The sequence below is a fragment of the Caretta caretta genome, chromosome 4 (genome assembly GCF_965140235.1).
Source record: "Caretta caretta isolate rCarCar2 chromosome 4, rCarCar1.hap1, whole genome shotgun sequence".
Taxonomy (NCBI): domain Eukaryota; kingdom Metazoa; phylum Chordata; order Testudines; family Cheloniidae; genus Caretta; species Caretta caretta.
The window spans coordinates 154,241,007-154,254,666 of NC_134209.1; the positions used below are offsets into that span (position 1 = coordinate 154,241,007).

The window sequence follows — 13,660 nt, forward strand, 5'->3', positions numbered from 1 at the left end:
GGACTCCGTCTCCCGCCGTGCCCCGGGCTCGGCGCGCCTCGCTCCCGGCCTGCCCCGCGCGGGACTCCGTCTCCCGCCGTGCCCCGGGCTCGGCGCGCCTCGCTCCCGGCCTGCCCCGCGCGGGACTCCGTCTCCCGGCCTGCCCCGCGCGGGACTCCATCTCCCGCCGTGCCCCGGGCTCGGCGCGCCTCGCTCCCGGCCTGCCCCGCGCGGGACTCCGTCTCCCGCCGTGCCCCGGGCTCGGCGCGCCTCGCTCCCGGCCTGCCCCGCGCGGGACTCCGTCTCCCGGCCTGCCCCGCGCGGGACTCCATCTCCCGCCGTGCCCCGGGCTCGGCGCGCCTCGCTCCCGGCCTGCCCCGCGCGGGACTCCGTCTCCCGGCCTGCCCCGGGCTCGGCGCGCGCAGAATGGCGGCGGCCCGGGCGCTCGGAGTGCGAGCGGCCTGGCGGGGCCGGGCCCTGCTGGCGCCCACGCGGGTCTCGGGGCCGACGCGGGGCCTGGCGGCCGCTCCCTGCCCGGACCGCGGGGAGCCGCCGCCGCCGCCTCCCGGAGGCCGGGCCCGCTGGGCGCTGGCGGGGGCCGGGGCCGGGGCGCTGCTGCTGCTGCTGCTCCGGGCCCGAGGCCGGGACCCGCCCGCGCTGCTGCCCCCGGTGCGCGCCGCGGTGCCCGCCCCGCCCGCGCCGCCCCCCGGCTCCGCCCGCGCCGCCTTCAACTTCATCGCCGACGTGGTGCAGAAAACCGCCCCCGCGCTGGTCTACATCGAGATCCTGGGCAGGTACCGGCCCCCCCTCGGTCCCCCCAAGGGCCGCCCCCCCCGACCCTTCCCCCTCCGGCCCCCCCCGACCCTTCCCCCTCCGGCCCCCGCCCCCGCGCTGGTCTACATCGAGATCCTGGGCAGGTACCGGCCCCCCCTCGGTCCCCCCAAGGGCCGCCCCCCCCGACCCTTCCCCCTCCGGCCCCCCCCGACCCTTCCCCCTCCGGCCCCCGCCCCCGCGCTGGTCTACATCGAGATCCTGGGCAGGTACCAGCCCCCCCGCTCACCCCCTGCCGGTCTACATCGAGATCCTGGGCAGGTACCGTTGCCCCCCGACCCTTCCCCCTCCAGCCCCCCCGCCCACGCTGGCCCCTGCCCCCACGCTGGTCTACATCGAGATCCTGGGCAGGTACCGGCCCCGCCCAGCCCGCGCCCAGCGCCGGCCACCCCCCGACCCTTCACCCCCTGGCCTGCCCTCCTCCGGACCCCCCGCCCCCGCGCTGGTCTACATCGAAATCCTGGGCAGGTACCGCCCGTGTCCCCGGCTCCGGCCCTCCCAGGTAGTGGTCCTGATTGGTGGCAGGGGCCTGGCCCCGCTGGGTGCTCTGGTCAGAAGGAGGCGGAGGCGGGCGCCCTGGCCACAGGAGAGGTGGCCGATGGGCAGGAAGGGGGCCTGTGTCTCCAGTAAAGGGATTGCCGATTATGGAGGTGGGTGCCTTCCCCCGCGCTGACCCTGGCTCTCCCCACAGCTGCCTCTGGCTCTTGTCCCGCAGGCATCCCTTCTCGGGCCGGGAAGTGCCCATCTCTAACGGCTCTGGCTTTGTGGTGTCCCCGGATGGCCTCATCGTGACCAACGCCCACGTGGTGGCGAATCGGCGGCGGGTGCGGGTGAAGCTGGCTAGCGGGGAGCTCTACGATGCTGTGGTCCGGGAGGTTGACCAGGTGGCAGATATTGCCACTATCAAAATCAACCCCAAGGTGTGTGGGGAGCCAGGTGCGCAGCTAGGGGCGCGCAGCCTTTTCTTGGCCTCATCTGCCCACAAGGCTAGGAGTTCTCAGCCTGCTCCAATGCCCCTGCGCTGACCTGTCTTTCTCTCCCCCCACAGCAGCCTCTGCCCACGCTGCCCCTGGGCCGCTCCTCAGAGGTGCGCCAAGGTGAGTTTGTTGTGGCTATGGGCAGCCCTTTTGCTCTACAGAACACCATCACCTCTGGCATCGTCAGCTCTGCCCAGCGGGGCAGCCAGGAGCTGGGCCTGGCCGATTCCAACATGGAGTACATCCAGACCGACGCCGCCATAGATGTAAGGGGAGTGGGGGGCAGGGCAATCGGGGGCTGGGGAGGGCAGTGGGGGGCCTGGCTGAAGCCACCATACTGCTGTTTGGGGTGGTGGGTGGAGCCAGGGAAGGGGGCCTGCATGTACTGAGGTTTCAGAGGGCATCTTGTAGGATGAGCTGGAAAGCAGGAGGGGGCGCGAGGCAGGGGATCTGGGTTATTTTCCCCAGGGGCTGTGTTCCAGTGGGAATGTCGCTGCTGGGGCCTGACTCTCCCCCTCTCTCTCCTGCTGCAGTTCGGGAACTCAGGGGGCCCCCTCGTCAACCTGGTAAGTGCTGCCATTTGGGCATTAGCCATTTCTGGGAGGGAATGTGGTGCCCGTTTGAGCTGGGTGCTCTAGCCCTGTCTCATTTGCTCTGTGGAAGGGGGGTGCCCACCTCATGCTGCCAGCAGGGAGTACAGAGATGAGGCAGCCGGGACCCTTCATATTCCACTGGGAGCATTGAATCAGACCCTTGGTGGGACAGGTGAGGCAGGAGCTTGACCCAAGATGCTCATCTCCCAGGCCCTGCCCACAGCCCAGGGGACTCTGACCTGAACCGAGCCACAGTCTAAAACTGGGGGTAACTGGACTGGGGTCTGGTACTTATAAGGCACAGAAGAAGGGCTACGTGGCCCCCACAGCCAGTGCGACTTGCTCGCCCCTGTGAGAGTACCACTGCCTGACCCACCCCCAGCCAAGTGTGTGTTGGGAGCAAATTGGTGGAAGCCTGGATGGGCTGGGCTTGAGTCCTGCCTAGTGCCATGTCCCTCTTCTCCTTGCAAGGGGGCAAACTGTGGGTCAGGAGGGATGGCTGGTACCCTACTTGGCTTGTATGGTGATTGTCTCCCGGCAGGACGGCGAAGTGATTGGGGTGAACACAATGAAGGTGACTTCAGGTATCTCCTTCGCCATCCCCTCGGACCGGCTGCGGGAATTCTTGCAGAAAGGGGAACAGCGCAAAAGTGAGTGTGCTGGTGCAGGGGAGATACAGGCAGAGGGAGTGGAGCAGAGCTGGGGGGCGTGGGGGATAGGAGCACCCACTCCAAACTTCTTGCTGGGGCTGTCATTCATCTATCCCTGGCAGAGGACCGGGTCTCAACCTGTCCCCGGCATGTCAGAGTCCAAGGGAAAAGCCTGTCCCCTTGAGGGACCCTTCCAGGCAGAGACATAGTTTCCCTGGGCTGTCCCCAGCCCCCCTCCACTGCAGGCTGGTTCTCCTCTTCTCAGCTATGGTAGCAGGGCGGTTGGAAGGGATGGAGCCAGGCAGAGGTGCCTGAGCACAGCTGGGTTCTGGAGAAGGGAGCCGGGGCCCATCTGTCTTTTGAGGGAAGGCAGTGCAGTTCTGCGGTTCAGGCTTTAGCAGCTGCGTCCCTAACTGCAAAGGGGCCAGGGAGCTCTCCCATCCTGGTATGAGGGGACTGAGCGGTAAGAGGCCATGAGTGCCCATCTGCTCCCTGGGATCTATGGGGTGCAACAGGAAAGAGACACTGTCTGGGTGCAACTCCTCCAAGATTTAACTCACCAGTGAGGAGGATGTTAAACTGCAACTGCTAGGGAGAACCACTTTCAAAGCAGCAGACTGGATAACTGGCACCTCAGAGCTCCAGAAGGGCTGCTGGGACCAATACTGAAATTTGCATTCAGTTCTGGTGCCTACATTTTAAACAGGACATCAAAAAATTGGAGCTGGTGCAGAGTAGAGCCACGGATGGTTTGAGGGCTGGAGAACATGCCCTGCAGCGAGAGACTTAAACAAACTGAGCTCTTTATAAAAGCAATAAACCAGCTTGGCTTAACGGTGAAATCCTAGCGGATCTTAAACATAAAAAAGAAGCTTACAAGAAGTGGAAGGTTGGACAAATGACCAGGGAAGAGTATAAAAATATTGCTTGGGCATGTAGGAATGAAATCAGGAGGGCCAAATCGCACCTGGAGCTGCAGCTAGCAAGAGATGTTAAGAGTAACAAGAAGGGTTTCTTCAGGTACGTTAGCAACAAGAAGAAAGCCAAGGAAAGTGTGGGCCCCTTACTGAATGAGGGAGGCAACCTAGTGACAGAGGATGTGGAAAAAGCTAATGTACTCAACGCTTTTTTTGCCTCTGTCTTCACGAACAAGGTCAGCTCCCAGACTGCTGCGCTGGGCATCACAACATGGGGAGTAGATGGCCAGCCCTCTGTGGAGAAAGAGGTGGTTAGGGACTATTTAGAAAAGCTGGACGTGCACAAGTCCATGGGGCCGGACGAGTTGCATCCGAGAGTGCTAAAGGAATTGGCGGCTGTGATTGCAGAGCCATTGGCCATTATCTTTGAAAACTCGTGGTGAACGGGGGAAGTCCCAGATGACTGGAAAAAGGCTAATGTAGTGCCAATCTTTAAAAAAGGGAAGGAGGAGGATCCTGGGAACTACAGGCCAGTCAGCCTCACCTCAGTCCCCGGAAAAATCATGGAGCAGGTCCTCAAAGAATCAATCCTGAAGCACTTACATGAGAGGAAAGTGATCAGGAACAGTCAGCATGGATTCACCAAGGGAAGGTCATGCCTGACCAATCTAATCGCCTTCTATGATGAGATTATTGGTTCTGTGGATGAAGGGAAAGCAGCGGATGTATTGTTTCTTGATTTTAGCAAAGCTTTTGACACCCGGTCTCCCACAGTATTCTTGTCAGCAAGTTAAAGAAGTATGGGCTGGATGAATGCACTATAAGATGGGTAGAAAGTTGGCTAGATTGTCGGGCTCAACGGGTAGTGATCAATGGCTCCATGTCTAGTTGGCAGCCGGTGTCGAGTGGAGTGCCCCAGGGGTCGGTCCTGGGGCTGGTTTTGTTCAATATCTTCATAAATGATCTGGAGGATGGTGTGGTTTGCGCACTCAGGAAATTTGCGGATGATACTAAACTGGGAGGAGTGGTAGATACGCTGGAGGGCAGGGATAGGATACAGAGGGACCTAGACAAATTGGAGGATTGGGCCAAAAGAAATCTGATGAGGTTCAATAAGGATAAGTGCAGGGTCCTGCACTTAGGACGGAAGAATCCCATGCACAGCTACAGACTAGGGACCGAATGGCTAGGCAGCAGTTCTGCGGAAAAGGACCTAGGGGTGACAGTGGACGAGAAGCTGGATATGAGTCAGCAGTGTGCCCTTGTTGCCAAGAAGGCCAATGGCATTTTGGGATGTATAAGTAGGGGCATAGCGAGCAGATCGAGGGACGTGATCATTCCCCTCTATTCGACATTGGTGAGGCCTCATCTGGAGTACTGTGTCCAGTTTTGGGCCCCACACCGCAAGAAGGATGTGGATAAATTGGAGAGAGTCCAGCGAAGGGCAACAAAAATGATTAGGGGTCTGGAACACATGACTTATGAGGAGAGGCTGAGGGAACTGGGATTGTTTAGTCCGCAGAAGAGAAGAATAAGGGGGGATTTGATAGCTGCTTTCAACTACCTGAGAGGTGGTTCCAGAGAGGATGGTTCTAGACTATTCTCATTGGTAGAAGAGGACAGGACAAGGAGTAATGGTCTCAAGTTGCAGTGGGGGAGGTTTAGGTTGGATATTAGGAAAAACTTTTTCACTAGGAGGGTGGTGAAACACTGGAATGCGTTGCCTAGGGAGGTGGTGGAATCTCCTTCCTTAGAAGTTTTTAAGATCAGGCTTGACAAAGCCCTGGCTGAAATGATTTAATTGGGGATTGGTCCTGCTTTGAGCAGGGGATTGGACTAGATGACCTCCTGAGGTCCCTTCCAACCCTGATACTCTATGATTCTGTGAAATACAGGTGACCTGATTAGTGGCTAGGCACGTACACAGGGAGCAAATACCGGGTACTAACAGGCTCTTTAATCTAGCAGAGACAGGCAGAACAGGAACCGGGGCCTGGAATTTGAAGCCAGACAAATTCAGATTTAAAAAAAAGTCCCAAGGGAAGCAGTGGATTCTCCATCACTTGATCTCTTTCCAGATGCGACGCCTTTCTGGAAGATGCCTTTGACAAACACAAAGTACAATTAGGCAGACCTAAAAAGAATTTGTAGAGCAACTAGCAAAATACTCAAAAACAGCAAAAAATTTAAGCCTATCAAAAGCAGGAAGTCTGCCAAACAATCAGTGGGGCCACTGGACAATCAAAGTGCTTAAGGAGCACTCAAGGATGATAAAGCCATTGCCGAACAGCTAAATGAACTCTTTGTATTGGTCTGCATGGCTGAGGATGAGAGGGAGATTCCAACACTTGAGACATTCTTTTTAGATGACAAATCTGAGGAACTGTCCCAGATTGAGGTATCAATAGAGGAGGTTTTGGAACAAACTGATCAATTAAACAGTAATAAGTCACCAGGACAAAATTCACCCAAGAGTTCTGAATAAATTGAAATACAAAATTGCAAAACTGTTAATTGGGGTATCTAACCTGTTGCTTAAATCAGCTTCTGTACCAGATGTTTGGAGGATTACCATCGTGATACTAATATTTTTAAAAGACTCCAGAGGCGATCCTGGAATTACAGGCCGTTAAGCCTAACTTCAGTACCAGGCAAACTGGATGAAACTGTAGTAAAGAACAGAATTATCGGACACAGAGATTAACACAATTTGTTGGGGAAAAGTCACCAGATTTTGTAAAGGGAAATCATGACTCCACAATCTATTAGAATTCTTTGAGGGGGTCAACAAGCATGCGGACAAGGGATGATCCAGTGGATATAGTGTACTTGGCTTTTTAGAAAGCCTTTGACAAGTTCCCTCACCAAAGGCTCTTAAGCAAAGTAAGCTGTCATGGGATAAGCGGGAAGGTCCTCTCATGGATCAGTAACTGGTTAAACGATAGGAAACAAAGGATGGGAATAAATGGTGAGTTTTCAGAATGGAGAGAGGTAAATAGTGGTGTTCCCCAGGGGTCTGTACTGGGCTCAGACCTATTCAACATATTCATAAATGATCTGGAAAAAGGGATGAACAGTGAGGTGGCAAAGCTTTCAGATGATACAAAATTACTCAAGATGGGTCCAGAGCAGACTGAAGAGTTACAAAGTTAAAATCTCACAAAACTGGGTGACTGTGCAATAAAGTGGCAGATGAAATTCAGAGTTGATAAATGCAAAGTTAATGCACCTTGGAAAACATAATCCCAACTATACATATAAAACGATGGGGTCTAAATTAGCTGTTACCATTAAAGAGAAATCTTGGGAGTCGCTGTGGATAGTTCTCTGAAAACATCCACTCAATGTGCAGCGACAGTCAAAAAAGCGAATGGTGATAGAACGGTTAGGAAAGAGACAGACAGTAAATACAGACAGACAGAAAATACCATGTTGCCTCTATATAAATCCATGGTACGCCCACAGCTTGCATGCAGTTCTGGTTGCCCCATCTAAAAAATAATATATTAGAATTGGAAAAGGCACAGAGAAGGTCAACATAGGGGTATGTTGAGGAATTCCACCATGATTTCAACAATTTCCATCCCACCACCAACCTCAGCCTGGTCCAGTCCACACAAGAGATCCACTTCCTGGACACTACAGTGCTAATAAACAATGATCACATAAACACCACCCTATACCGGAAACCTACTGACCGCTATTCCTACCTGCATGCCTCCAGCTTTCACCCTGACCACACCACACGATCCATCGTCTACAGCCAAGCTCTGCGATACAACCGCATTTGCTCCAACCCCTCAGACAGAGACAAACACCTACAAGATCTCTGTCAAGCTTTCTTACAACTACAATACCCACCTGCAGAAGTAAAGAAACAGATTGATAGAGCCAGAAGAGTTCCCAGAAGTTACCTACTACAGGACAGGCCTAACAAAGAAAATAACAGAACGCCACTAGCGGTCACCTTCAGCCCCCAACTAAAACCCCTCCAACGCATTATTAAGGATCTACAACCTATCCTAAAGGATGACCCAACACTCTCACAAGTCTTGGGAGACAGGCCAGTCCTTGCCTACAGACAGCCCCGCAACCTGAAGCAAATACTCACCAACAACCACATACCACACAACAGAACCACTAACCCAGGAACTTATCCTTGCAACAAAGCCCGTTGCCAATTGTGCCCACATATCTATTCATGGGACACCATCACAGGGCCTAATAACATCAGCCACACTATCAGAGGCTCGTTCACCTGCACATCCACCAATGTGATATATGCCATCATGTGCCAGCAATGCCCCTCTGCCATGTACATTGGTCAAACTGGACAGTCTCTACGTAAAAGACTAAATGGACACAAATCAGATGTCAAGAATTATAACATTCATAAACCAGTCGGAGAACACTTCAATCTCTCTGGTCACGCAATCACAGACATGAAGGTCGCTATCTTAAAACAAAAAAACTTCAAATCCAGACTCCAGCGAGAAACTGCTGAATTGGAATTCATTTGCAAATTGGATACTATTAATTTAGGCTTAAATAGAGACTGGGAGTGGCTAAGTCATTATGCAAGGTAGCCTGTTTCCTCTTGTTTTTTCCTACCCCCCCCCCCCCCCCGGTGTTCTGGTTTAACTTGGATTTAAACTTGGAGAGTGGTCAGTTTAGATGAGCTATTACCAGCAGGAGAGTGAGTTTGTGTGTGTATGGGGGTGGGGGGGATGTGAGAAAACCTGGATCTATGCAGGAAATAGCCCGACTTGATTATGTAAAGAGTTGTCACTTTGGATGGGCTAGCACAAGCAGGAGAGTGAATTTGTGTGGGGGGGTGGAGGGTGAGAAAACCTGGATTTGTGCTGGAAATGGCCCACCTGTTGATCACTTTAGATAAGCTATTACCAGCAGGACAGTGGGGTGGGAGGAGGTATTGTTTCGTATTCTCTGTGTGTATATAAAGTCTGCTGCAGTTTCCACGGTATACATCTGATGAAGTGAGCTGTAGCTCACGAAAGCTCATGCTCAAATAAATTGGTTAGTCTCTAAGGTGCCACAAGTACTCCTTTTCTTTTTGCGAATACAGACTAACACGGCTGTTCCTCTGAAACCTGTCATAGGGGTATGGAAACTGCTTCCATATGAGAGATTAAAGAGGCTGGGACTGTTCATCTTAGAAAAGATGAGACTGAGGGGGATGTGATAGAGATCATAAAATCATGGCTGGTGTGGAGAAGGTGAATAAGGAAGTGTTATATACCCCTTCACATAACACAAGAATCAGGAATCACCCAATGAAATTAATTGGCAGCAGATTTAAAACAAATATAAAGTACCTTCTTCACACAGCACATAGTCAACCTGTGGAACTTGCTGCCACTGGATTTTGTGAAGGCCAAAAGTATAACAGGGTTCAGAAAAGAGAGAAGTTTCTGGAGGATAGGTCCATCAATGGCTATTAGCCAAGATGGTCAGGGACGCAGCCGCATGCTTTGGGTGTCCCTAGCCTCTGGCTGCCTGAAGCTGGGACTGGATGACAGGGGATGTGTCACTTGCTAATTGCCCTGTTCTGTTCATTCCCTTCGAAGCGTCTGGCACCAGACACTGTCAGAACCCAGGATACTGAGCTCGATGGATCGTTGGTCTGGCTCAGTAGCCATTCGTAATTACAAGCTCTTGGGCTCAATGCAGGGCTTCCTGGGTGAAATTCAGTGGCCTGTGATGTACAGGAGGTCAGATTAGATTGATCTGAGGGTCGCTTCTGGCCTTAAACTCTGACTTTGGGCCTCTCTCTGCCTATGGGTTGGCAGGGTGCTCTGGGGATCTACTCAGGGCCTTGACCAGAATCTGGGCTCTCTACACAACGGCAGCCCCAGTCTGTGCGTGGTGGGTCCGAATGGCAGAGCAGCTGCAGTTAGGATGTTGGCAATGATCTGGGGTGTCCCTGCTCTCCCAGCCCCCAGCCGCTGTTTCCCCACGTGATACTTGCCCTGTAGGGGGTGGATGCGTGGGATGGAACTGGCAGGCTGCAGCCTGGGGGCGGAGCATGGTTTTCTCCTGGGCTGGAGCCCCTCCCTGTGTTGTAAGGTGATTGAGCAGTGACCCAGCTGGACTGGCCTTGTGCTGTGAAGGGTGAGGGAGCATGCTCACACAGGTCCCTTCCTGCGCGTTCTAGACCTGGTTTCCTTTCCTCTTACAGGCTCCTGGTTTGGCAGCACGGAGATGAAGCGCCGCTACATTGGGGTGATGATGCTAACACTGACCCCCAGGTATGTGTCCTGAGTCTGGGGCCGGGTGATGCTTCCAGAGCTTTCCTGGGGGCCAGAGTCTCTTGGGAAAGCAAGCTGGAGAGGGGAACCTGTCACCCCCCAACTTCAGGAACCCAGACAGAGAATCACTCTGCAGTTGGAAAAGCCCCCGTGGGTCCCACCTCACCCCAGGCCAATTAGTTTACTTGTGCTCGCTGCAGTCGCCCAGCCCTCGCCCTGGCAGATGAGTTTCCAGGGAGATTCAGTCTCCCATCACGCCTTCCCAGCCGTCTCTTAGCTGAGTTGGACAGAGAGAGCTATTCTCATCTCTGCCCAACACCAGGCATCTTGAAATTTACTGTGTCACCGCAGGCCAGCATGGTCTTGCACAGCAATTATGGAGAAGTTGTGTCATTCCGGAGGAATGCAAATGGCTCATTTGGGGTAATGGGAAATCGCCAGGCAACAGTAACAAAAGTTAGCTCTTGTGTTCCATGGCAGGTGGCCAGAGTTCTGCATTCCCTACACGCTGCTTTATGACGTGCTCCGGGATGTCCTAGTCAGGCAGCCCCTGGCAGTGCACCGAAGGGCGTCCACTGAGCCTTGAAGTGTCTTGGCTGGCTGGAGCTTTCAGGCTCAGCTGCATAAGGGACTTTGTGGGTCTCTGGCTGGCTGGGCCTTGGGATGTATCTTTAGTTGACTCTCGGAGCTCAGTCTGTTAGTGGGGTTAGTAGTGCGGTGGTCCAACAAAAGAATGCCGTGGCATGAACCAGCAGGCATCTTCCCCCGAGCACTCTCTGGGAACGGGGACAGGTACTGCTGCCTTTGCTATGAGCTTATGCTCTGCTCTTGAGTCCTGCTTCCAGGTAGGCCTGGGGATCCTGCTGCTTGGTGCCCTTGGTCTTTTACATCCCCTTCTTGGGGTGCTGGAAGGGGAGATGCCACCCGTGTCTCCTTGAATCGGGGTTAATGGTGGTGGTTGATTTCTTTTCTGCATTTCTTGGTGTCCAGGAGATGGCGCCCGTGTGCTGGCAAGTCGGCTTTTTCTGGGGGAGCAGGGCTGAGTCCTGGAGAGGGGCAGGAGACAATGGCCCAGCTAGAATAGCACATGTGTGGCAGAGCTAGAACCTGCCTGCTGCCAGGTCAGGAGGGGACTTTCCTGGGGCAGGTTGACCTGGCCCCCCTATGGCAGGGCTGTTGCTGGAGCGTCTACTGCTGGCCGTTCTCAGGGATGGGCAACTGGGCTGGGTGCAGGCTGGCTCTGGTCCTGCCTGGCATCTCCCACTTTCTTTTCCGGCTGCCTTGTCCTTGGAGGACTGCTGTGTGTCAGGGGCACATGGGGATGGGCAGCGGCTCTGCTTCCTTGTCCCCTCGGTGTGGCTGGGGGCGAGGCAGGCTTGGCTGCTGGGGTCTCTCTCAGGTTGTAGGGCCGGGCAAAGTCCCACCTGGTGGCTTCGTGCTCTGTTCCCCATGAGGAGCTGATTGCCTGGTGAGGCTGCTGCAGTGCTGGGACACGGTGTCCTCAGCCCCTCACCAGTGCCCTCTGGCTGGGTGGTGTTTCAGTGATGCGCACGCTCTCTCTCTCTCTCTGCAGTATCCTGGCCGAGCTGAAGCTGCGAGACTCCAGCTTCCCTGATGTCTCTTATGGGGTCCTGATCCACAAGGTGATCATTGGCTCCCCAGCCCATCAGTAAGTGCTGCTTACAAGGAAGGTCCTGACGCTAGCTGCTGTGGGGGGTTGGGGGCCAGAAAGCAGGGTGCTCACTGTGGACTCAGTGCACATCCCCTGCCCCCAGGCAGCTTGCACCAGCAGCCAGTGTGTTCCTGACGAGATTAACCTGTCCGGGCTGGGAGGGCTGCAGTCACCTCAGTACACTGCAGCTTTCCCAGGGGAGCCACAACCCAGAGCCAGCCAGCTGCTCTAGGCAGGGCTAGACTTCCACATCCCTATCTGCCTGGGGTAGGGCTCTGGGGGGGTGGAGAGGGTCTGCATACATCATTGCCGGACCCCCAGCATGCTGGTGTCTGCTCTCTCGACAGGGCGGGCCTGAAGGCGGGTGATGTTGTGCAGGAGATCAATGGGCAGGCGGTGCGGCGTGCAGAGGACATCTACGAGGCTGTGCGGATGCAGAACAGCCTGACCCTGCTGGTGCGGCGAGGCCATGACGTGCTGCTGGTGAACGTCAGCCCTGAGGTCACGGAGTAGAGAGCTGCCCAGCTGGCAGGGGGCGCAATGGACTTGGCCTGGGCACTGGGCCTTAGCTTGAAGCACACAAACCGAGTGAGAGGCTTGAGGTGACAGGCAGGAGGTCCTGTGCTTCCAGACAGGGCAGCACAGAGGAGACTCAGGGCCTTCGCAAGAGCCTGAAATGCCCCAGCCAGCGGGGCTGGTCCTGGAACTGGCTTATGGCAGGGCGGCTGCTGTCTGCTTCCCTCATCCACATTAAACCTCTCTTGGGGAACACTCAGCCATGGCCCTTGCTTCCCTCCTGAGGCTGGGGGAACCTGCATCCAGCTGCAGCTAGGCAGGGCCACTCCTGGGATGGGTACCCCCGGCACTGGCAGGGTGGGGGCTCTCCTCTTGCAGTCAGAGCCGGACAAGGGCAGGTGACGGAGTTTTGCCAAGGGCATCCTGGAGATGCAGGCCCCCAGCCACTGAGCCGCTTGCTTTAGTCATGCACTGAGGAGGGCAGGCTGGGCTCTGGCCCCGCTTGGGGATCACGGTGGGGTTTGTGGTCTGACTGCTGCTCATGGACATGGCATCTCCCTCCTGGGCTGCAGGGGCTCCCGTCGTCACAGAATTAGGGCCGCGTGGCTGTGGCGTGGGGCCAGGGGGAAGTGCCAGGGCTGATGTCAGCACTTCTTGCACCCAGGCTGAGCCTGCCCCAGCACTGCTTATGGCTGCTGCTGCTCTGGGGGGGCGAGGGGAGTTCATGCTCTGGGACTCGGCAGGCAGTGTTCTGCTCAGATCACTTCCAGTCGCTGCATGGTCTCCAGGCTCTGCTGCTCTCAGGTCACGGTGAGAGGGGCTGCAGTACCGGGTCTGAACTGAGCCCTGGCTTCTGCCAGGAAGGGGACATGTGTGTCAGTCCTGGCCAGCTCTTCCCTTGGGCCTAGACCTGTCCCTTGGAGCCTCAAGGCCAGCTGCCTGATCACTGGCGGCTGGAGTGCTCCCCTCCCAGCTCCTCACAAAGGGAGACCTGCCCCACTCACTCCCAGGCTGCTGCTTCCCCAGGGCTCAGGGAGGGTGGCACAGGGGCTGCTGGGGCAGGCCCCCTGGATGTGCTCTCCTTAGCTGTGCGGCTGAGACTCCCTGCCTGACCTAGCAACAGCCACAGGGTTGCCTTGGTCTCCTGCATGCACTGGCTGGGGAGCAGGGACCTGCTTGCCTCTCACTGCCCTGCTGCTGCTGGCTGGGCTGTTTGTTCCTGTCCCTGCGCCCTGCAGCAGGGAGCTCCCAGCGTG

The 13,660-nt window shown here is 55.8% G+C and overlaps 1 protein-coding gene across 1 annotated transcript; it reads left to right on the forward strand.

The window, feature by feature from the left end:
• Positions 1–110: 110 nt before the first annotated feature.
• On the forward strand, positions 111–12,663 carry HTRA2 (HtrA serine peptidase 2). Its single transcript, XM_075128214.1, has 8 exons — positions 111–773; positions 1,526–1,730; positions 1,859–2,053; positions 2,321–2,353; positions 2,922–3,030; positions 10,147–10,216; positions 11,790–11,885; positions 12,236–12,663. Exons 1-8 carry the CDS (start codon positions 406–408, stop codon positions 12,399–12,401), a joined length of 1,242 nt encoding a protein of 413 aa, XP_074984315.1. The 5' UTR covers positions 111–405; the 3' UTR covers positions 12,402–12,663.
• Positions 12,664–13,660: the final 997 nt, after the last annotated feature.

Coding starts and splice junctions, on each gene's coding strand:
- HTRA2 (XM_075128214.1), top strand. CDS start 406: ATGGCGGCGGCCCGGGCGCTCGGAGTGCGAGCGGCCTGGCGGGGCCGG. Junction 774..1,525: donor TACATCGAGATCCTGGGCAG/GTACCGGCCCCC, acceptor CTTGTCCCGCAG/GCATCCCTTCTCGGGCCGGG. Junction 3,031..10,146: donor GAAAGGGGAACAGCGCAAAA/GTGAGTGTGCTG, acceptor TTCCTCTTACAG/GCTCCTGGTTTGGCAGCACG.